The 24,035-nt window shown below is 35.6% G+C and overlaps 1 protein-coding gene across 1 annotated transcript; it reads right to left on the bottom strand.

Annotated features, from left to right (window-relative positions):
• Positions 1-2,853: 2,853 nt before the first annotated feature.
• Positions 2,854-23,546, bottom strand: LOC120344475 (inositol hexakisphosphate kinase 3-like). Its single transcript, XM_039413712.2, has 9 exons — positions 22,249-23,546; positions 17,292-17,463; positions 15,044-15,176; positions 14,189-14,329; positions 12,771-12,965; positions 11,423-11,547; positions 9,795-9,911; positions 8,888-8,992; positions 2,854-8,080 (listed from the first exon to the last, which is right to left on the bottom strand). The coding sequence occupies exons 1-9, from the start codon at positions 22,619-22,621 to the stop codon at positions 7,636-7,638; spliced, it is 1,806 nt and encodes a 601-aa protein (XP_039269646.2). The 5' UTR covers positions 22,622-23,546; the 3' UTR covers positions 2,854-7,635.
• Positions 23,547-24,035: the final 489 nt, after the last annotated feature.

Genomic DNA, 24,035 nt, shown 5'->3' with positions numbered 1-24,035 from the left:
CGGTTGTGTGAAAGAGAAGAAGTTAATCAATTTTACTAATGTCGGTTGGTCTAAATCTAAATTCATAGAGTCGACAAGAACCTGGGAAGCAATGATAAGTTATGCCGGAGTGGAAAGAAAGGTAGCATTGGAAACGATTGAGAAGTGAAAAATCAAGTTGTAGACAGACAGTTGATGTTTTAAAATATAGTCTATAGTACATACTCATACTGTCATAGGGCATTTCAGACTGTGATATATCAAAATTTAGTGTAGATATAGTCTAGTAATGGTATGCAAACACTGCTGGACTGTAGTACATGCAAGGAGCATATATACGCTCATTGAGTACATCAGATAAAATGCATTATTTATTCAAGGTATTAGTTAGTATTTAGTGGTATTTTTACACTCATGCTGCTCCAAATATGATTTTCTTCCTCATTTTAGATACTGTACTACAAAAGAAAACGGCAATGTTCCACCAATCCGACCTAACGCAGGCTCTGATCCCTGCTGCTATCAGTGCTATAAAATGGATTGAACAAGAAGTCTTGAAGCTTAAAGGTATATGAGAATCATAATTGTTGCAAACAACTTAGATTTCATTCATTTGAAATACTTTAGCACTTTTCTGCAATTGGAACTGCCCATCAAACTTATGTTGGAGACTTCATTGAGGTTTTCAATTCATTTTTTCCCTCGACTATGAAGATCTTTTGAGGTTAACGAGGCATTAATTAATAAAGCTGAGGAATTTGAAGAGGATATGAAGAATGTAAATAATACCAGGGCACGTCTATTTAACACTGCCAAACATAAGGATTATACTCTCCACCCAACAATGATTCACTGAAGAAGCATGTGGCCCTCAAATCAGTTTTTGAGTTACAAACTGCAAGTGTAAGAAAAATAGTCAAAATAATTTATGAAAGTGTGCCAAAATCAACTTAAATTGCACAGATTTTTGTTCTTGTATTGACTGCAAAAATCACAGTACACTTATAGAGGAAAAGTCGATTTTCGAGATAGTGGATTTCGAAAACAATTCAGAAGAAAGTGAATTAGATATTGCAGTTGATTTAATAAGTATTATTTGGTTGTTTTTTTTCGGACATTTGTTAGTGTCGTAGTCCTGTTTCTAGAAATAATATTGCCTTTATTCAAATACATAACCACATAAACTAAAAAAAGATTAATTGTAATATTTCTGTTCACAATGTTATGTACATATTGTACATTCATTTAATTTTCTTGACTTTTCCGGTAAATTCCTAAGTGAGAAATAACTGATTTATTTGTGTTTTCGTGCTCTGCTTAAAAATAAATACGTTTGATAGCTTCTATAAAATGGATGTAGCTTTTTATGCTGTTCTTGTTGTAAACTGCTTGTGGTTATTAAATATAATTTATTCGCTAATGTGAATCAGCGTTGTTGGTGTCGCTGCTTTCGAGGTCACTCGCGACTGCTGTCACACAATTAAAGTATTTTTTGTTGTTGGTTACATGTACGCCATATTTTTCGTAATCTACCTAATAAATTATGATTGAGTGAGGAAGTCCGATTTTGGTCAGGCAAAACATTACAGGAATACATTTATGATAGTGTCTTGTAGGGCTCTCGAATTGCATAGTTCTTATGTATGCGTTGTAAACTTATGGTTATTGAATTTCCGGGAACCTCTTATATTCAATTTTGCACCAGGATTGTGGAACAAGCTGTAATGCGTTCAGTATGTTCATTTTCATACAAAACTGAAGAATTTATTTTGTTATCAGATGTGCGCTACGAAACTCATTTTCTGGGCGTTTTCATGGCTTCGTCTCACGGCCCATATCCGTGGTAAGAATCTACAAGTGTTTAATAACTTACTTATACATTTTTCAACAACGTCTTAGCATAACTTAACTGATAATAACTAAACAGGGCTATGGAAAGGCTTCCCAACTGAACGCAAGGTCGAGCAGTAATGACTAATATTCATCCGCTCGCTGACAGCTGATACGATTCAATTGTTACGTTTTGCAGAAGTCACTGTTCATTGCCGAAAATGTAGAGAATATAGGACAGATCGTAGCACATATTTCTTGTAGTAAAAGCGTCTTTTCCGTAAAACGTGCAACTTTTGGAAGTGGGAACAAGGCAATATTTGTTACTAAATTTTTAAGGAACATTTTAAAATCATTTTCAGGTAGTTACCTGATGTGCGCTACGAAACTCACTTTCTAAGCGTTTTTCAGGGCCTCGGCTCGCGGCCTATATGTAAGGCAGGGTGGTCCAAACCCATCGCCATTGCGGAGCGTAAACAAAAAAATCGAACAAAACAAAATTTGGTGATGTTTCGTCATGAAAATAACCAGAATTTTTTTTTGATAATTTGTTACATCACTAATGTCACTGAATTGACTGTGTTATGGCTAGCTGTGGCAACCAGCGAAGTTGAATAATGCGCTTGGCTAGTCTAAATTGTTAACTGGCTTTCTATCTTTTGGGTCGGGAATATACGCTAGCAAAATAGGCTTCATAAATAACTGAAAATCGAAGGAATCTATTACCCTAGGTTGGCTATGCCTGATAACCAAATATTAATGTTATGGCCGGACAATATAATTCCTGCTGGGTAATTACCCTCCTTAACTCAAATTTGGTAAAATTCGGTATTCAATCAATCTGCAGTTATTTATAAGTTACACTCTTGTGGCCCGCGAACACATCAAAAACAAGAGAGCTACGCACAAATATATGGACACGTTAGACCAGAGCGAATCAGTCTTTACCGGTACCTTTGACGCTACCGGTACCCTCAAAAAAGTTCTGAATTTCCAGTAGCAAGAATTTTGCAGAATCAAAACGTACAGCCAGTCATGACACTGACTAAAATCCGTGTTCCCATGGATAAAAAATAATACAGCAAAATTTTAGACAAAATATCAAATTTCATAGAATTCACGCAAAATTTTGAAATAAATAAAAGTAATAGCCTTCTAGCGAGGAAATTAATCTTTAACCACTGAAAATTTCAAAGCAATTGGTCCAGTATTCGAAGAGAAAAGCGATTTTTTAAAAACGTGTCAAAGAACAAGAACAACATAATATTGAAACGATCGTTATGGCCACTAAACGTGTCCAATAATAGTGTGGCCCGCGAGGCCATCAACCTTGGACCACACTGATGTAAAGTATGGGATTAGTGAGCCAGTTATTTGTTTCAGATGCATAGACTTAACGTGGACCAGCGGTTACGTGAACCACCCAACGACGCGATCCTTAATTAATAATAATAATTATCCCTCACGTGACTTGAATTTGCGTACCCACGCAGTGTAATCAGCGGTGCGATGGAGTGTATTCCTTACACTTAGCAAGATGCGCCAACTGCCCAGAAGTAGATCATTTCATACCCAGCGATAAAAATATCATAAAACTTCATCCAAATGTTCATAGCTATATATATATATGTGATAAATCATAAGTGTAAGTAAAATTTGTCCAAAGTTATAATCAAGTGAAAAACAAAATGTGTGAAAGAAATAGAAAACAAAAATAGTGCTTCTAAAAAACTGGAAAGCAGAAATATAAACATTCGTTGACGAAGCGTCATAATCTCAAAAATAAAAGTAATATTTGTTTTTTAAAAAATTATTTTTTAAAAGATGGAATCAAAAAATGAAATTAGAAAAAATGGATTTGGCCCTGAATGTTTGATATGCAATACGAGAGCTACGAAACAAAATTAAGAATAATTCCACACTTGCCATAAGCCTCACTTGCCCATATTATTAGGGGTGGCCATGTGAAAACATAAACAAGATGTATTTTACCAAAAGTCATATAGATATTGGAGATGGCGCTTTACGTCAGCAAGGTTGGTCTGTGAACCTTGCTAGTAGAATTGGAGAAAAATTTTAATTTCGGTTCACACAGCAAACAGAGACATAAATATTAGACTTAAATTAAGATCTTTTTCAGGACGGTCGGGCAGGTGATTCGACTGATATCTTTTGTCGAATCGTATAAAAAAATGGATAGTCGAATCGTATAAAAAAAATGGGAGCAATGCTTACAATACATGGATATGGGGGACAAGAGTCATATAAAAGTGCTCTCAAGAATTCTCCCGAAATCTCAAAGCACATCGAATCACTCCTACACAAGAATTTTATTTTACGATCAACATCAAAAGTATATTTTCTTCAATAAGAATTCGACAAAGAAAATTTTCTTTCTCCAAAAAAATACAAATTCAGCAAAACGGTTCATAATTACATTCCCGTGCTCTGGAAGTATGTGAACCAAGATGGCGGACACCGGAACATAGTATATCAGATTAGAAATTGCCATAATTTTATTCAAATTTACCTTATTTTAATTTTATTACGAGTTTGGGGACTAGTCAAGTGACTCCCATTGTAATTGTATCTGAAATTATGGCCCAACCCTAACCTGGTACACACACTATCTTCCGGCGTCCGCCATCTTGGTTCACATACTACATTTCTATCCAATAAACAGATGATGAAACAAATGTCTGGAATTGGTTTAAACATAATTATTTTATTTTTCAGAAAATAAATCACCCAGTGTGCCTGAAATGTATTTCTTGCTTATTTAAGTTTGGGCAAAAATTTTTGACCAAAAAGATCTAGATCAGGAAAAGAGGTCAACAGTTTGTGGTTTCACCGCTCTATAAAATAAAATGGCCCGATGTTTCCAAAGAAAACAATATTAATATAAATGATAAAAACGATTTTAGCTCAGTTTCTAGCTTTTTGAAATCAAAAAGAGATTTTTTAATCGAAAAACGAAAATTTTGATCGAAGCTAATTCTTGCTCGCAACTAGTTTTTGCAAAAATTTTGGATGATTTCGACCTGGTATACCCGCAGACAGGTGAATGAAAAACGTGCTTTTTGCTTCGTTCTTGGCTTTTAAAAATCGTCAGGACGGAGTATCAGTGAGAAGTAGATTGACACAAAAGTCCAGTATTATTAAAATAGCAAAATTTGACAAAAATAAACGAACAAAAGCTAAACAAAACACTCTACTCTGAGGCAGTGTTTCCCAACCTTTGGGTCGCAACCCAAAGCTAATTTTATTTTCTACTAAATTTTATTGTTTATTTTGTATTGATGTGTGTGCAGTGGTAAGGGTATACGTGGGAACTGGGAAGTATCACTGGCTAAAAACTGTAAAGCAACGCCACGATTTCAAAAACTCGCTGATGGGGAAACAAGCACAGCTTTTCTCATTTTGCGGTAATTCTAGGGAAAGATGGCGAACACCAGCTCGTAGTCAGGATCATATAATTTTATTCCAATTTTCCTTATTTTAGTTTTATTATACAAGTTCAGGGACTAGCCAAGTGACTCCCGTAGTATTTGGACCTGAAATTATTATCTAACTCTAACCTGGTACACATACTACTTCCCAGTGTCCGCCATCTTGGTTCACCTACTTCGGGAGCGCCCAATAAAATGCTTGCAGAGCTCTGGAAAAATATGGACTGCAGTAGTCGTTGATGGCTAAGAATAACTCACTATTTCGAAAAAAATTCCAACAATATTTTCAAATATGAAATATCGAAGGTATTAAAATATGGTTCATGTTCAACAAAAAACACATTCAAGTTGAAAATGGGAATTTATCCCAGGAGGAGAAGTACAGCCAGTAATTTCCAGTAATTTTGTATATTCAGAAATTGACTCATATGCCGGTGAGGATGAATATTCAAATACATAATACATTTTTATACATTACAAATAGTTTTATCACTAACAACAAAATATCTACACCCCCTAAATTTTGAAACACTCCCACCTAAAATAAAAAGCTGGGGAACATACTGTTACAGTGCATAGAAACTTGCTCAAAAACAACACTAATTTTTCAAATCCATCACAATTAAGAAGCGAAGATTCAATATTTAGCCAATACCAACAACTTGATCCATGAATTATGAGGCTGTGTAAAAAAGTTGATCAATATCAGTGATGCAGAAACTGGAAGTTCGAATCGGGGTCGTTACCAGTCGGTACCATTGTGTTTAATTACCGGTAAATATTATAGGCTTGGCTTGTGATTCAGTAACTCCATCTTGGATGGGGTAAAGTTGTCAGTTTCAAAAATCAGATGGTAATTATAACGAGGTTTACTATGTGCTATGTGTCAAGAGCCTACTTTAGAGTGAAACTGCAAAGTGCTACATAAAAAAAAATACAAATATATATTCTAACAAGCATCAATATATATTTATAAAACATAAACGAGTAAAGTGCGACAAAATTTGTGGTGTAAAAATTATTGTAAATAAAAAATTTAAAAAAAATTAGTAAAATTGTCAGATTCGGAATAATCAGAAAGTATGGAAAAGGGCACATTTTAGCAAAAAGGATCAGTGTGACCACAATATGACAGTAACATTAGTTTTGTACATTGGTCCATTAGCACAATGAGCAGCTTTGAATTATCCTATAAAAGCACAAATATTCAGGGCGTGTCTCAAAAATGTGGTGTCTCATAGTGTATTCTATCCATCCCCTCCCCGAAAATAGCAGACAATAACACAATTTCACTTCACATGGTTACTCTAACCCAGCCTTTTTCAAATCAACGACCCAGAGGCGACAAAGTACGACCAAGATCGCCATGGCAAACAATGCGGTTGCAATATCGATCCCGTTTCCGTGTAACACTCAGGAGAAACTCAGCGAACACACAGTTTGGGAAACTTTGCCCTAACCATATGTAAAGTTTTATATTTATCGTTAGCCAGAAAATACAAAAAATCCCATTTCACATGCTAACAATTTGCATGAAGTATTATATCTACTTTTACCCTTTGCCCCTACAATATGAACTCTTACTCAGAATATTTGGAAAACATTTTTGCATATTGTTCAGAAAGCAATTGTACAATGCCCAGGATTTGCTACATAATAGAATATTCATATATATATATCGCAGCAATGAAACCTTATGTCACATCTCGAAAAAATTTTGTTTTCGATCCTCTGCCATTATAAACCAGGGGCCATCTTTTGGTCCGGATTTCAAAGCTGTAACCGTTCTAGTTTTAATTTTAGGTCATGTTGTATGTTCATTCTCAGATTTGACAATTTGAACCGAACAATTACAAAAATGTAAATTTTTTGAAGACCTTAAATGCGACGTAAACTAATTTAGTTCTTGCGCCAAATTATGTCCAAGTGACATGAAATCAATAATCGTAGTTTCCTTGCCTGTATTGCCTCTTTGGTTTTTATATGTTGGCTTACACATAAACTTTGGTACTCCCGAAGTATGTGAACCGAAATGGCAGACACCGAAACGTAGTAAGTGTACCAGGTTTGGATCAGGCCATAATTTTGTTCCAACTTTCTATATTTTAGTTCGGGAACTAGCCAAGTGACCCCCGTAGTGTTTTTACTTGGAATTATGGCCTAACCCTAACCTGGTACACATACTACGTTCCGATGTCTGCCATCTTGGTTCACAGTACCTAAACTTTTACAATGGTCAAACTCTATATCTTTACTTTGATCATTTGGACTTGAAGAGCCATGCCCTAGCTTGAAAAATTACTGTACATATATTATTAATTACCATGCTTCTAATTGGTGGTGCAAAAAGCCGCTACAATGAGACATCTCCATTCCATCAACTTGGTGACATCAGCATCTCATTCAATAGCCCTATCAGACAATTTAAGCCGAAGATGAATCCCCCATCAGGTCCAGGATGCATTTCATCGTCATGGAAACAATAATGGGCAAAATCGATCATTTTAACTTCAATAATGTCTGTACTATTTGATAATACATCAGAATGCTTCCTTTTAAGGTCTTCGTGAGCTGTGAATTTACTGTCATTTTCACTGTGAATTCTATCCATATCACCGTGATGTTTGTGAGAATGCTTCTCATGAAAATGACACTTTGTCTTTTCTTTGTGATGTTTTGCAGAGTCGGAGTTGCGTAGTTTGTGTTTGTGTGACTGTTCCAATTTTTCACTCGTTTTATGTGAATTCCTTTTCTTTGTTTCTTTACAATCCATTTGCGAAGATTTTTCATTGTTTTTTCTACGTTCCTTTTGACAATGAGATCTGTAATTTATATGATCTTTTTCATGAAATATTTTATGAGTATGGGGCCTATCGGATGATCGAGAACGTGGAGGCCATGATCTGCTTTCAAACTGTTTACGATGAAAGTCATGGTGAAATTTGTGAGCAAACTTATCATTTTTATGACATCTTTCCTTCATATAAGAACTATGTCTTTTAGAATCATGTCTTTCAACCTGGTGTGCTGATGAATGCTTTAAATGTTTTGTGTATTTCCATCTCTGCACTAGATAGGAAAATGAGAAAGAATGGGCCCCAGGTTTCTGATGAAGGATCTCAACAGGACTTGAGGAGAACCTGTGAAAGTTTTTGTGTTACTTTCGTAATAGGGATGTCTAAAACAAACCTTATATTGCAATTGATTCGAAATTATTAGGTACCGTACTCCAGAAGTATGTGAACCAAGATGGCAAACACCGGAACGTGGTATGTGTACCGGGTTAGGGTTAGACCAACTTCATTATTCTAGTTCTTTACGAGTTCGGGGACTAGCCAAGTGACTCCTGTAGTATTTGTACCTGATATTATACCCTAACCCTACCCTGGTACACATACTACATTCCGGTGTCCGCCATCTTGATTCACATACTTCGGGAGTACCCAATTTCGTTTAACGCAGGATCTGCTGTGAATGTTGCCAGACTCTTAAAGCTTTGACATTACAAGAGGTACATGAATATTTGAGACACCGTTCTGTACTTAACGATGCCGTCTTGTTTAGAATCTTGTTCAAAGTGCAATACATGATATTCATAAAACATTTCTCTTGTTTCCCCCGTTACTTACTTGTCAGTTATAACAACATTGTCTTCACTGCAACCGCCTCGCTCTCCCTCCCACTGTCTCGATAGATCACCTTCATATAATAGCAGCACAGAACTAGAGTAGAATCTGTAAAAGTTTGTGAGTTAATTTCATAATTCTCTCATATTAAGTTTCGCTCAGAAGTAAAGGAGGCTCTACATCAAAAATTGGAAAGTTAAATTGATAATCAAAAATTTGGCGCTACGGAAGTATGTGTACCAATATGTATCTAATGTTTGCCTATTTTACAAGGGACTGAAACCTATGGACAGGGGTATATTCACCTATTTCACACAGACAGTCCCCGAATTCCGAACTAAAATAAGGAAAATCAGAATAAAATTATGGCCCAACCCTAACCTGGTACACATACTACTGCAGTACCAAAAGTTGTGTGGTGGGTTTACTTTGTGCATCAACTTGCACAACTTATCACTTGGAGGCTTCCAGTCTTAAGCCAACAATCCATTGGGGAGGTTTCAAAAAAATTTAGCCTATGGTAAGATTGGAAAGTTTACTGTAAATTTGACTTAAAAAATTGATTTGAAAAATCCTGCTGAGGGTGAACGATATTGAGCGGTTAACATTAACTACATGCTTTCCATACTAGCACGAGGCTTGCCCCCCTGTTTAGATAGCGAGGCCTGTCTGCCTGTTGGAAAATAAATTAATTATGTTTTGACAAGGTTACCATGGCAACCAATTTTGATTCCTATCCTGCGAAACACTCATAAAAAGCTCACGAAACAGCACTGTTACACAGAATACAGTTTGAAAAACGCTGGTTCATACAATTAAACTATTGCACAGCATTTTCTGTGCGTTTGGAATGTTTATTAAGGTCCAGCAAAAGATTCAAAACCACTAGTCCAAATAGTTATAAATGCACCTGTGAGATTTTATTGATTCGATTGTATTTTTCAATTCTATTAGTTTCTTAACAGCTTGCTGCACAAGGTTTTTGTCAACGGAAGACAAATTTTTTCTTTTTGTTGGTGATTTCGAACTGAAAAGAAATAAAAATAGAGTATTTAAAACAGGGTGGTCCAAACCCAGGCCCGCGGGCCACATGTGGCCCGCTGCTTCATTATCTGTGGCCCGCGTCACATTCGGAGAGTAACCAATAAATCGCATTTTGTGTTGTTTCGTGATCAAATTAATCAGATAAATCTTTTGACATATTGTTGCATCACTAATGTCACTGAATTGATTAGTGTTATGGCTAGCTGAGGCAAATAGCGAAGTTAAATGATGTGCTTGGCAGTCTAAATTATTATTTGGCTTTCCATCTTTTTGGTCGGGAATATCTGCTAGCAATATAGGCATCATAGAAAACTAAAAATCGAATGCAAATTCTATTAGCCTGTGATGACTATGTCTGATAACTATGTGTTTGCACAATAAAAGTGTTTGTTTTGTATTGCACTGTTTATCTATTCCTGGCACTATTGTGGCCTGCGAACAATGAAAAAATAAATTTGTGGCCCGCGGAGCCGACAACCTTGGACCACCCTGATTTAAAAAGTTGTAATTTTTTTGACAGTAAGAAGTCATATCCAATCGAGTATAACAGCAGAAAAAATGATAGAAAACTATTCAAATGGATAAGATTGAAAGATTATCAACACACTCATTCAGAAGTAAAAGAGACGAGTGTGATGAAAAATATACAAATGTGGAACAATGGGGACGGGACACGACATAATTAGACACCGTAAAATTATGCTGAATATATGAGATTTCAGCGATTCAAATAATGTAATATCAAATAAGCAGAAGCTAATTTTTAGTACTAAAAATGAAGATTTTTCTATATCACCACTCTGTAAGAAGGGACAGAAATATCATGTGAATATGGAACAATGGGGACAGGACAAGTAAAATTATGTCGAATATGCGAGTTTAAATATGCCAAAAGCCAATTTTCAGCACTAAAAATGAAGGTTTTTCTATATTACCACCCCATAAGAGGCAGAAAAATCGTGTTACTTTTTCCCCCTTTTGTCAGTTTCGTCGATGAAGTGATATCACACGCTCTATTTTATTGATCCTTCTTACATAATTTTTTTTTCTCTGCACTCTTTCTTTCTTTGATGTGTTTACAGCACACTCGTGTCAAAGCAGAAACTTTTTTCTTATGATGTACGTAAAAATGTGGCAACATCAAACATGATAACCACAGCAAGAGCAAATGTATTTCATATTGCCAGTGTGTGATTGTAAATCATGAAAACTTACAAAAAGGTACGTCATTGTACCTTTCTCCCGCTTGAAGCTAAAAATAATAATCAAACACCAGAAAAAAAGAAAATAAGAAGAGTCGCCCAATAAGCAAACCCCAGAAAATCAGGCCAAAAATGGAACCCAGAAAATCAGCTTATTGGCTCGAAAATATGGTACAAAGAAAGCCCTCTCTATGGAAAAGAAGTAAAACAACTCAAAACATGAAAAATTGTAAAACAACTCAAAACATGAAAAGATGTAAAACAACTCAGAATAAGAAAAAACTCAACATACCTTTGTATTGGTATTCCTCCTCTTGAGAAAAAATGTTTTAGGTTGGACTTGAACCCAGAAACAGTGAGATTGTGTCCATAGTATTTGTTATAATACGTGAATTTCTCTTGGTCAGGATGGTAGACCTGTTGAATAGTAAGTGCTAACTTTAAGTTGGGGTTACTCCTGACCAGTGTTCCCTCTAAGATGTGCGTGTGTGCGCGCGCACACAGCTTTCAGAGGCTGCGCACACGCATAGATTTACTGCGCACTGACGTATTTCGATGTAATGTAACAATGTGCTCGGTTGGCAGGTTGAGAAAGTTTGTTGTTGGCCTACTTATTACCCAGTTAGAACGCCAAAATTTCTTCACTGGTTTTTGCACATATATTAGTCATTTCCAAAAAAGTGCGCACAAACCAAAATTTCTGCGCACACATACTACAAAAAATTAGAGGGAACATTGCTCACGGCTATGGGGTAAGAAAAACTATGAGGTCACGAAAGACTATGGGTTAAGAAAGACTATGGGGTTACACAAGACTATGGGTTAACAAAAGACTATGGGGTTTCATAAGACTATGGGGTCTCGCAAGACTAAGGGGTCAAGTGAGACTATGGGGTCACAAAATACTACGAGGCCATGCAAGACTATGGGGTTACACAAGACTATGGGGTTAACAAAAGATTATGGGGTTAGGTAAAACTATGGGGCCATGCAAGACTATGGGGTCATGTAATACTAGGTCACGCAAGACTATGGGGTCAAGCGAGACCATTGGGTTACACATGACCAACTAGCTTTCCTTGCTCTGTTTTATTGAAAGTGGGTCCGTATGCGTGTGAGCAAGGATGCTCTGGCAAGAATAAAGATGACTATAGGATTTGATTCAAGAGTCTTGCTGCACACTAACGCAACACTATCATAATTGAAAAATATTTTTCTGAAAAAGTCTGAACGAAATGTTACAGAAATACATTTGTTCCAGTGCGCAGTAAGATTCCTGAATCAAATTGCTAACTTCATGTTTTCATTGGGTAGGATTTACATATTTATCCTGGGGGATAGTTATGTTTAAAATCAGTTTGCGAGGAAAACCCTGATTCAAACTGTGATAAAAATACAGAGAAACTAGGACTTCACAACCCTTGTTGCTCTCGATGAATGGCTCGAATACTTTGAGTGTTAGTGGCATTAATATACTTTGGAAAACGGTGGGGTGCAACTCGAAAAATTAATTCACATAATTCTATCATAAATACCCTTGAGGTATCAATGGATGTTTTACTTTGCCATTTCCTAGCATTGAAAAAAATTGACAAAAAATATTTGAATCAATGGCCATTAAGCTTAATTTCTTTATTTACCTGCATACCGCTGAGCCTTGCCCCCAAGTTAATTGCAGTAACGTGTCTCGCAATTTTTTCAGGAGATGCATCGTGTCGAACTCTTGTACCGATTTTTAAATCCAAAACACAAGGGCGGCGATAGCGAGCAACTGCATTTTCCAACAATGTAAAGCGTTTCTTCTTTCCATTAGATGGATTATCCGTGTTAGAAATCTAATGAAACAATATATTGTTCAGTTAAAATCCAGCATTTCTTAAAGTCAGTGAACATTGAGCAATTTTGTCTAAAAACTGTTGTGGGCAGGTCGATGGCAAATCAGTTAAAGCAAGGGTGTGCAACCTGCGGCCGAAATACGATCCACAAGAAAAATTTTGCGACCCATGGAAAAGTACCAATCTTGAATGGTGTGCGACCCGTTTTTAATTTTGTTGAATCTAGCTTGTGCGAGTAACTCCAATTCCTTTGAGTTGCAAAGTCCATACCTGTGATTGTATGAAACGATTAACGCATGTCAGAAGGTCAATAACCAAAATTTTTGTGCATGTAACTACTAGACCAGGGTTGTTGGGCAAGGTTTTGAAACAGGGGCCAAAATTTTTGCCCACTTAGACTGGCAGTGGCGGGCCATGAAAGTGTGACATGAAGAGTTACATTTTATAAACAATATTTACAGTGTGAAAAGTAGAGGTGGAAAGCAATAAGTCCCGCTCCAAAACTAAATTTAACCGCAATCTCAACAAATTCTTTGAGCTACCTTTAGCTTAAACATCAAAATTTGATTTCAGGTTGGTTGTGGCAGCATCAGGCGGGCCAGATTCAATTACCCAGCTGGGCCGAATTTGGCCCACAAGCCATACTTTGCCCATGTCTGTACTAGGCAGCTTATGTTAAATGTAGGTACGGGCAATGATTTCACCCAATTATTTGTAGCTGTATTGAAGGCTGCACACCTTTGGGTTAAAGCATTAGACTTGACAGTGTTGGCATCGCCAATTATATATGCCAGGTTAAAATTCAATGCCCCCACCTCACCCAGGATTTAATAAATGGGGTAGCCTCTGAAATGTTGTTGGGGTTACAATTCCCCAAAAAAGGTTGAAAACCACTGCGCCAGTTTCAATAATTGTTTGGAATCAAAAGTCTAAAAAAGTACATGTATATAATAGCCCCCAATAGCAGGGTCGCGACCCCAGTTTGGAAAGCCTTCTCTAGGGCATTGTTGATAGTGTAGTTTATTTAAATCAATTGAGATTAATTATAGCACGAGTTGAGCAATCTTAGTAAAGCTCAATCTAAAGAACAAGAACAAAACAGTTAAATCATGCAATGTAATGTTTAAAATTGTTGAAATGTATTATCAAAAATATATCAGAATGTATTTACGAATGTAAACAATTTGGTTCCTTCTCGATTCCTATTTTAAACTTTCACAAACCTTCAATTTAAGCCAGGCATCGTCTAAAACTTTGGAATTCCATGGATTATGTAAACCAGTTGTCGACACTCTGCTATTTTCTTCATTTTCTTTGCCGGAAGAAACCTTTTTATCTTCAATACAGACAGTAACATCAAACCCCTTGAAAAGTAAGAAGCTTTTATTAACCGGTAATGCCTTGCAGACTGTTTTTGCTGAGCGTTGTCTTCACTCTCTAGCAATGAATCTTTATAGGTATTTCTGTATATTAGTTGGGTGATCAACCTGCTTTTGAACGCATTCGAAAAAGATCTTCAGAATAATTGATTGGTAATAAGGTCCTAAACATAAAAAATGGGTGCTGTATCTGCAGCTGCACAAACCAATACAGAAAATTCCACCGCTGCCAATAACCTAGGCTCTGTGGGCGCATTTTTAGGTAAATCGCCACAGAAATTTGTATTTTTGATGCTCCATTTGATTTGTTAATTTGATTACGTAATTGCACGCAAAGTAAATTTTCATCATTTATTTAAGATTTATTCGAATCATGCAATTCAGATCTGTGGCCTGCCTATAGTCATGAGTGTTGACTGCAGAAGTTATTGTAGGATCGTTTCTCAGTCAATACACATGATATTCAGCATGTTCATTTTTAAACCTTGGCAGCAGTGAAACTTTCATTTGTTACACATTCAAGGCATTTTTTTGGGGTATGCTATTAATTCAGTCAACAATCAACATCAAATGCGATCGACGAATCGGAACACGATCGTGATAGATTATGAAAAAGGTAGTAGGCTCACTTCGGGGAATAAATTGGACAATTTATTAAAATTGCAAAAACTTTTAAGACGATGAAAAGGAGAGACTCACCTCGGATAATTCACTGACAACATCAGAATCTTTCTTGATTTCAGAAATTACAGGAGAAACGTTTTCAAAAGAATCAACAAATAAATTCTCGTCATTTCTGTTGCCTGTAGTTTTCTGAGTGATTGATGGAAATCTGTAAATTCAGAAAACATAAAACCATGAATAATGGAGTGTTTGAAAGTTACACATTAGCATATGAATGAAGCAGTAGTTCCAAACCTTTTTTGACACATTCCACCCTTGGCTTATTATTAATAAGAACTAATTTTAGGCGCGTATGTGTACCAATATGGAGGTAACTAATTTTGTTCATCAACTTACATCAAGTTGCGTAAAGAGACTTAAACCTATGGGCAGGAGGGTATATTCACTTGGCTAACACAGACAGTCCCCAAACTCGTAAAAAAGCTAGAATAAGGAAATCCGAAATACAATTATTGCCTAACCCTAGCCTGGTACACACACTACGGAAATACCCTAACTTCTCCCCTTCTACTCTATTTGCATTTGATATTCAATCTTCAACGGAACATTTGCTTGCAATAGATGTAACTACCGTATTTTCCCCAAAAAAGAACCTAGTTTGATTTTAAAACAAGCTTTTCCCTAAACATAGGGCTCAGCCTGAATTATAAAAATGATTTTAATAAGCCCTCTCCTTAAAATAGTCGATAGCGGATAGTCGGTTTTCATATTTTGTATAATTGAAAATCTCGTAATTATCTATCTCATAATTCTGTTGATAAATGAAAATAAAATACATTCCCCCAAAAATAAGCTCTAGTTTTATTTTACGTAAGAAACTTGAAATAAGACCCTGTCTCATTTTCCAAAAGCAGTTTTAAGTATTTTGTGGCGTCTGCAGCTGCCGCAAAACCATGACGGTATTTCCGTGAAGTGCCATGCCATGAAGTGATAAGAACTGCGCCTCTCATTTTCAGCGAAACACTGAGGGTTTTGTACATTTTAGATAGTTTCTAACCGATGCACATATATGCATCACAATAATACAATAGGTTAAAAATATTAGTACCGTAATAGCACAGACAAATACAAAAACTTTTAAATTTATTTCTGGGAAAGAATTTCACCACGATTGGGAAACATTGGGCGACAGCATTGCCATCAAACGTAAATGATAAACCCAACAAGCTCAATGTTACATCTACAATACAATCATTATGAGAATTAAACTCAGTTATTCCTGTTGCAGTGTCAGTGTGCTACACTTCGCTTATATTCCGTCACTATTACACTATTGTTCTTTGTGTTGTAATCACTGATTATCGCCAAGCGACAACGGACTGCATTCGCCTTACTGCATTAGTAACTAGCTTTTACAAGTGTTAGACAGTGGTCCGATTAAGTTTAGCGAAACTTAGTGTAATGCATGTTTTAGTCTTAGGTTTATAAGATGCGTTTTTAGTTACTTGAAGCCATAATTTTACTTATGATAAATAAACTGTTACAACAGCAATGTTAACAAATTAATGATTACGATTATACTCAAATCCTGTGGAGATTATTATAAAAGAATTTTTAGATGTGTAATCATTATAAGTTTTTGTGCCTGGGGGGTTAGAGAGCGCAAAATCACAAGGAGACTACAGGGGTGCAATTGTCTGTTCTCAGAAAGTCAAATTTGGTTAAAATCGCTGAATGTCTCTTCAATGTGACGTGGGTGTTCAGGCCGTGAACATCGGTATTATGTCAGTAAACTATATATTTCCGTGAATTCTCTCTATTTCCCAACTATTCCCCTGCACATGTGCCAGAGTACATCTGTAAAAAGTTTTTCCGGAATATCATGCGAGTTAGGATAAGAGGCGCTATATACAACCTTAGGATTGAATACGCAAATCCAATTTTCACAAAAATATAAAAATAAGGAAATGAACGATAAAAATAAAAAGCGCAGCCATAATATCCTTATCGCTTATATATCCTTATAATATGTGAAATATTGTTTGACAGTTTGGGAAGAAGAGGCACTTTGGGAAAAAATTCATAAAATATAATATTAAAGTGTATGATTTACAGCTAAGCAATATGTATACACAACATTTTATTCTCTGAAATTTTATATAGATCACAATAACACTGCAAAAAAAGGCAATTTAAAACAAAAATTGCGATAAATTAAAATTTTCGATTTATAAAAATTCATATATTTATGATTAAATTTGATTTAATTAAAATTGTTTAAAATAGGATCTGAAAACTCTCGATTTCTCACAATGCTACTCACATGACATGAGTCTTTCCGTAGTCCTTAACGCATCGCTTGGAGTGAGGTTTTGGTTCGTCATCGAACAATTTGATGATATTTTTAGTGTTTGGTTTGACAAGAGTTCGAGGAAGTGCGTAGGCAAGTACCGATGCTGTTCTACTGTCTTCTATGAAGCTCACTGTTACAAGTCCTGAAGAAATATGAGGCATTACTATATCATCTATGACAGTGCTTTTCAACCATGGTTCCACGGAAGAGTCCGTACAGTTGAGGGTTCTCCTCTTAAATATATACCAGTTGTTCTCAAACTTTTTTTGCTCGCGCACACTAAGCAAATAAAAAAGATTTTGTGACCCACTTGTAAAAAAAAAGTTATCTTTCAACAAATTTATCCTGCAAATGTTAACGTGACTGATGGCTGTGCCTGTTTCGAGGAACAAATAAGATTGAAACGAGGTTCCGTGGTTGCCAACCACACCCACATTTCATTGTTAATAATTCCAAGAAGTCGCTTCTTTTTTTGCCTCCGATTTCAGTCCTATTCGCGAAAGAAAATTCGCGACATGTAGTTTGAGAAACGTTGGTCTCAAATATATGTATTTGCTTTTAGGTTTGCCACTATTATCAAACTTGCTAAACTTCGAGGATAATTTTTTTTGCCAATATTAGGTTTACTTAAATACATATTTGTAGTTTATACAATTCAAACAAATGCACAGGACTCCCTCGAGCCTCTGGAAAAGTTTAATTAATTAGGATTCCGCTTTACCAGTAAGGTTGAAAAGCGCTAGTCTATATAATTTAGATCAGTGGTTTTAAACTTTTTAAGCCACGCCCCCTTATTAAAATTTGTCAAGTCTCTCGCCCCACGTCAAAAATAAATAGCTAACAATAAGCTACAAATACCAGATAGTGAGGTGAAGTATGTTTTATTCAAAAACACGTTGATAATACATATACATAATAAAGAAATATAAATATCCAAAATAAGGCAGGCAAGATCAAATTTAACAAGCGCGCCCCACCATTTGAAAACCACAATTTTCTGAAATCTAGAATTCTTACAAACACAGCTGAATGTATTACGGTAATTGAATTTTCTGCGGGGAGAAACTGATAAAAGCGAATCAATTTATCGGGCGTTGAAAACCCCAATTGCTTTTAAGGCACTTTCAATTCATTAATTTTTAAACAAGGCTAACGGGAATCCATTTTCGCATTCAAGAAATCGATAACACTAATAACATATTTAAATAGGAGTAAAAAATTGGCAAAATCTGTGATTTCCGGAAAAAAATTAAAATACCGTATTTATAAGTTATCATGCAGGATCTAAATATACATTATCACAGGGACAGGAAATTACTTTTCTGTGAGGGCCAGTTACAGATAACAGACTTAGTTAGTAGGCCGTTGGCTCAAAACTCAATATGGAAAACTATGAATAAAAACAGTTCATTTACAACAACCAGTCCAAAGCTAGGCCGACGTTTATATAATAATAAGAAGCACACTGTCAATGTGACAATCGGGGACATTATTTTACGACAGTTTTTTCTTCGATATTTTTAATAGAAATTTATATCCATAAAACCTATGGTCCTAAATTCGGCAGACCCAAGTGGGCCAGACGAAACAGTTCTGTAGGCCATATCCATATCCTGTGGGCCCACTTATTACCCGGTTAGAACGCCAAAATTTATCATTGGTTTTTGCACAAATATTAGTCATTTCCAAAAAAGTGTGCACACACCAAAATTTCTGCGCACACATACTACAAAAAATTAGAGGGAACATTGCCCACAGGTCAGCGAACTTTAGCATTGAAAGAGCCATTTGGCATTCTTTCTGCCAAACTCAAAACTACCCCGAGTCGCAACATATACCCTAATGTCAGTAACTAACTCTCAGAAAACCACTTATGATGCAATAATTCAGTTTGCAACGAAATGAAAAGATCTTGGGAGTTGAAAAGAAGTTTGTTTACCAGATTTGAATCACCTCATTGCGACCTATGTTTATTACTCTAACCCAGGGGTGGGTAACCTTTTTGCCAAAATCGGCTAAATTAAAAGACCAAATTCTTCTACGTGCCGTCCAACAGTTTTGATTCGTGAGTAGTAACCGTATTTAGCTCTGGAAACAAAAAGCCGCAGGTTGCCAATCGTCGGTATAGTCCGAGACTTCTGCAAGTCCACATTCAAATTTAGGAGTTTATAATATTATATGTATTCTGCTTCAATGTAATCAAATCTCATTACATTTGACTTCATTATCAAACTTGCTACATTTACAGGCAATTATTATCGAACAAGGGTCCTTAGGAACTTTGAAATGTTTTATCGCGGTTCCGTGACACTGGAAAGGTTGAAAACCACTGTCCTACACTAAACTCATATGTGAAATTGTAAAGTGAAATGCACATTATTTTGATTTTAAAACACTCTGCATATTTGATAAGCTATATATTTTAGTCAATTAGCTATACTTTATTGCTGCTGTATTGCACTAAGCTTTGGAAACACATTCGGCCTCAATAACCATTTATATTTCTCCTGCCATTTTTCTTTAAACTTATTACACGAGGGCCGCCAAGCCATTTAATGTGTGTGCCTTGTTAACAGTCTGATTTATCCCCATATGAAGCATAAAATCCTAGTCTATTACAGCCGATGTTAACAAACAATTCAAGAACTTGAAATTTAAGGTGAACCACTATAATGTTAAACAAAAAAACCTTTTTAATTGAGAGAATATTTCAATTCATTCTGTAGAAGAAAAACTATTTTTGTCTGGCCTAGCTGGATGTCTGAAGTTGGTTACATGGCCCATCGACAAAAAATGTTGCTCCTGCTTTACAGCACTGGTAATAACTAAAAGCTATGTATTCTACCAAACTTTAGAAACGCATTTGGCATAACTAATGCTGATTTCCTTGTGTGGAATGAATATGTGTGAGGTACAAGGAATTCTGCACTTTTTTATATCGTTTGAAAACTTTCCACATCTTTGATAATATTCAAGCAAAATGTTTTGGACAATTATTATACTCTGCAATAGGCATATCATGACATTACTTAGGAATACAATAGCCATCAGACAATTTCCTACTTTGTGCAAATCAAATACACGACAATATTTGCAAAAAGATTGCTGGACCGTCACATCACATTGTCTCATCTAAGTCTATATGTAACAGGGGTATAAACTTGTTGAATGATCAAAATGGCTCATGAACAGACAGGATTTCCTATGACTGATCCGCCTGGTTGGTCCTTTCTATTCAAGCATAAATATGAAAAAGGTGTGGCTTAGGTCTGGCCACGCCCACAGAAATTAAAAAGTTGAGCCCTGGCTGATGGAACTATTGAAAACGAATTAAGGATTTGAATTCATTTCATATTGAATCGTATTGTTTAATTGTTGGACAATTTGCATATGAATATTTCATAAAGAAATAATACTCACTGATTGATTGTCAATAAGTACATCCTGTAAATGTGCCTTTGTAAATTGCCATATTATAAATGTCTAATCAATAATGAGAACTATCAATTTTGATTTAGCTGGGCACATTGTCTTGAACTTATTTCTCTTGTGCCAGCTGAAATTGTTATAATTATTGACATAAAAAACGCAACTATCCTATACTAAGGATGAGCATGAGCAATCCAGAATATTAAATCTAGAATAGTAAATTATTCTACATTGCCCATCTCTATCAGGAACAGCCTGCCTAAGCATTTTGTGCGGCACTAGTTCTTAGAGATAGTTCAATTTCTCACATCGACATACAAAATTCAGATTTATTTCTAGACTTTATTAAATATATCTAAAATATAAATTGTTTATATATTAATAAAATTTTGATGTTTTTCAGCCACAACAATGTGAGCTACCACTAAATTTGACATTTGGGATATTTTATACCGTAGCTTTTGGCTAACACGTCTACCGGGCAAATAAGACGAAGTCAATTTTTAGCATTAAAAAAAAGAGGGTTTTTCCATATAGCCCTACAATAAGATGAAGCAGGAAAATTGCTTCGCTGTTGGTAAGTTAAGCACTAAATACGGTCATAATTTTATATGGTTAGAAGTTAGAACACGGTCATGTTTGTTTCAGTTAGAATCATACTCACAGAATTAACTATTCTTAACAACAAAGGGGTTATTTTAATAATTTTGAACAGTTGTTATAAAAAGTATAAGACAAATAACAGCTGGCAGTCCAAAGTCAATAAATTAACTATGATTGGCCGACAATTAGCCGTGAATTCATTAAAAAATATATCAATACATACATAAATTTACACAAATCATGTTTGAGAAGACTCACAAGAAAAATGATGCAACTCCTAAAAAAAGAAAATAGGCATAGCTGCCCAATAAGAGCCCCCTCCCCCTAAATCAGACCAAAAAATTGGGTTCAGAAAAGTGACTTATTAGCCGGGAAATGCGATATATTAGATGAAGGTAACCATATATGGTCTTTAATAAAATTAAGTACTTTTCTCAATGCCCTTTCCCTTCGCAAAAATGAACTTTGCTCATTACTGCCCCTGTCCCTCTTTTCGAAGCTTAAAGCAAAATTTGAGTGGCCTTATGTGATTTTCCTCTCTGGTGTGAACCAGTGCGCCTTGACCCACTACTGGGCTAGTTTTTCATTTGCAATAAAAAGTTAATGGACCACAAAAATTTTTGGGCAACGAAAGAAAAAAGTTTGAGAACCACTGCTCAAGCTAAGTTTGCTTCAAACAAATTCTCATAAAAATGTAATAAATGGCCTCATTCCCAGAAGATAATTTCTTGATGATTCAAATAGCGTATAAAACTAATACTCGTTAAAATATAATTCTATCAACAACAAAATTTCACTTGGAGTAATGTTTTTTGCGAATAAAAATAACTCAAATTGAGGAAACTTATGCCAGTATGTTCACCCCCTATTTAAAATCACAAGATTCTAATTTTACCTCGAAACTGCGGTGTGAATTTCTTCAAATCTTGTGGAAGTGTTTGATAGAAAAACAATTCTCTCGAAACGTATGGTTTCAGAAGTGTTGTTTCATCGTAACATAAGATGCTTGCACGTCCACTAACTTGATGTCCGAATGGTAACAACAACACCGGTTTCTCTAGATACACTTTTGACACTTTGGATGAACTTTTTAGATCATGACGTTTAACTCCTGGTTCTTTAGACTTTTTTGAAACATTTGGTCCCAAGCAAACAACACTTTTCAATTCCAATTTTCCAGGTTTTGGTCCATCATGTTGCACAACGTTAATGATTGAACTTAACTCCACAGGTTTTGAGATTTGTGCTGTGTCAGTCATATTCTGCATATTTGAGTTTTAAGATGGAAGCATATTCTACTTTTTATCATTTTGAATTCAAGGGACAAGATCCAGAATTGAAAATATCACCAGACAACAACTTTACATTAAAGTTACACTGAACATAACTGAAATCAGTGAAAGAAAATAAATACAATTACTCGTAAAAGTTCTAAACTAACTTGGGACACAAATATCGATTTCACTGTCCAAGTGTAAAAACTATTTGTACACAGTAACATAAAACTGCGACATTGCACTATTGATTAGTCTTCCGCGGGACTAAGAAATCCTCCTTCTATTCTTTTATGTCACTGGAACCATATGCAAGTAATATGCAACAAACATAAACATGAATATAAACAGTAAATATTCAGGGGTCTAACAATTATTTCTGTATTTTGTGCCAAATTAAGTCTGTGTTTCAAACCCCTCCTAATTTTTTCTTCCACTTTTGTTACATCTGGTGTGATTCCTTGAAATATAACACCATTTTGTTCCATCCGTACTTAAGTCCTTTAAACCTGACAGTAGACAGGAGCAATATCAAAGCATCTATTTGATAAGAAGTGGCATTTTGATACGCCTGTCCACCTAGGTCCACGTTTTTAAAAATGACAATTACAAAATTTAATGATAATATCATGAAAATATTCATATACCGTATGTGCTTAATAAATAATACCGGCACGGTACCAGTACACATTTCCAATACAAACGTTAATTAAATTCAGGTTCTTTATTAGATAGATTGATTTTATTTATTACATAAAACACAGTTATCATTTCCTCCGATAAACTTTATTTTGGGTTTAGTTTTTAAACATAGAATGTTCTACATTATCTTGAAACTGAACGTCTTATTATGTTAATATGTTTCAATAAACAATGTTACACTGTCAGACTCTACGGCCTTCCGCTGGGTCGCCTACCGGTACCGGTACGGATCTACAGTAAGGTCCGACGAGGTACCTACTACTGTACTACTATCTGACTGTACGGTACTCTGGTTCGCATTGAATCCAGTGAGAGATAATTATGTGTGAAATGAAAACTGGGCCAATCGTTGCCGTAGGATACGGTATCGTATAACCATGGTTAACTGCCTGATCATATGCGGCTTCACCTAGCATGCAATACCGTAACTGATTAAATATTTCCATAAGGTGAGGACTGCTGCGGTTACATAATGTTGGGATGAGAGGCAGAGTAGAAACCAATCCACGATATCATAATATAAGATGATTGACTGTGGGATTGTCAACCAGTACCGGTATTGCTTCTTGTATTGTTAAAATGCTTGTATTGTCTTGGGAAAAAAAATATTCAGAAAGCGAAGTGTAGTAAGTTCTGACGGAAATAATCTAGGAAAAATATGGCAATCATCACGGAGAAAAGTGGAAAATCGGGCACTTGCAAAACT

Source organism: Styela clava, chromosome 5 (genome assembly GCF_964204865.1).
Source record: "Styela clava chromosome 5, kaStyClav1.hap1.2, whole genome shotgun sequence".
Classification (NCBI taxonomy): domain Eukaryota; kingdom Metazoa; phylum Chordata; class Ascidiacea; order Stolidobranchia; family Styelidae; genus Styela; species Styela clava.
The sequence above is the reverse complement of the archived record's forward strand: the minus strand, read 5'-3'. Positions and strand labels throughout refer to the sequence as shown.

Bases quoted from the DNA above. Each gene is read 5' to 3' on its own strand.
- LOC120344475 (XM_039413712.2), bottom strand. From the start codon at position 22,621: ATGCAGAATATGACTGACACAGCACAAATCTCAAAACCTGTGGAGTTA. The intron at 12,966-14,188 runs GTTTGTGAAAGT...TTGTTTCATTAG, and splicing joins ATGCCTGGCTTAAATTGAAG to ATTTCTAACACGGATAATCC. The intron at 11,548-12,770 runs GTAAATAAAGAA...ACTATTCAACAG, and splicing joins CAAGGCTCAGCGGTATGCAG to GTCTACCATCCTGACCAAGA.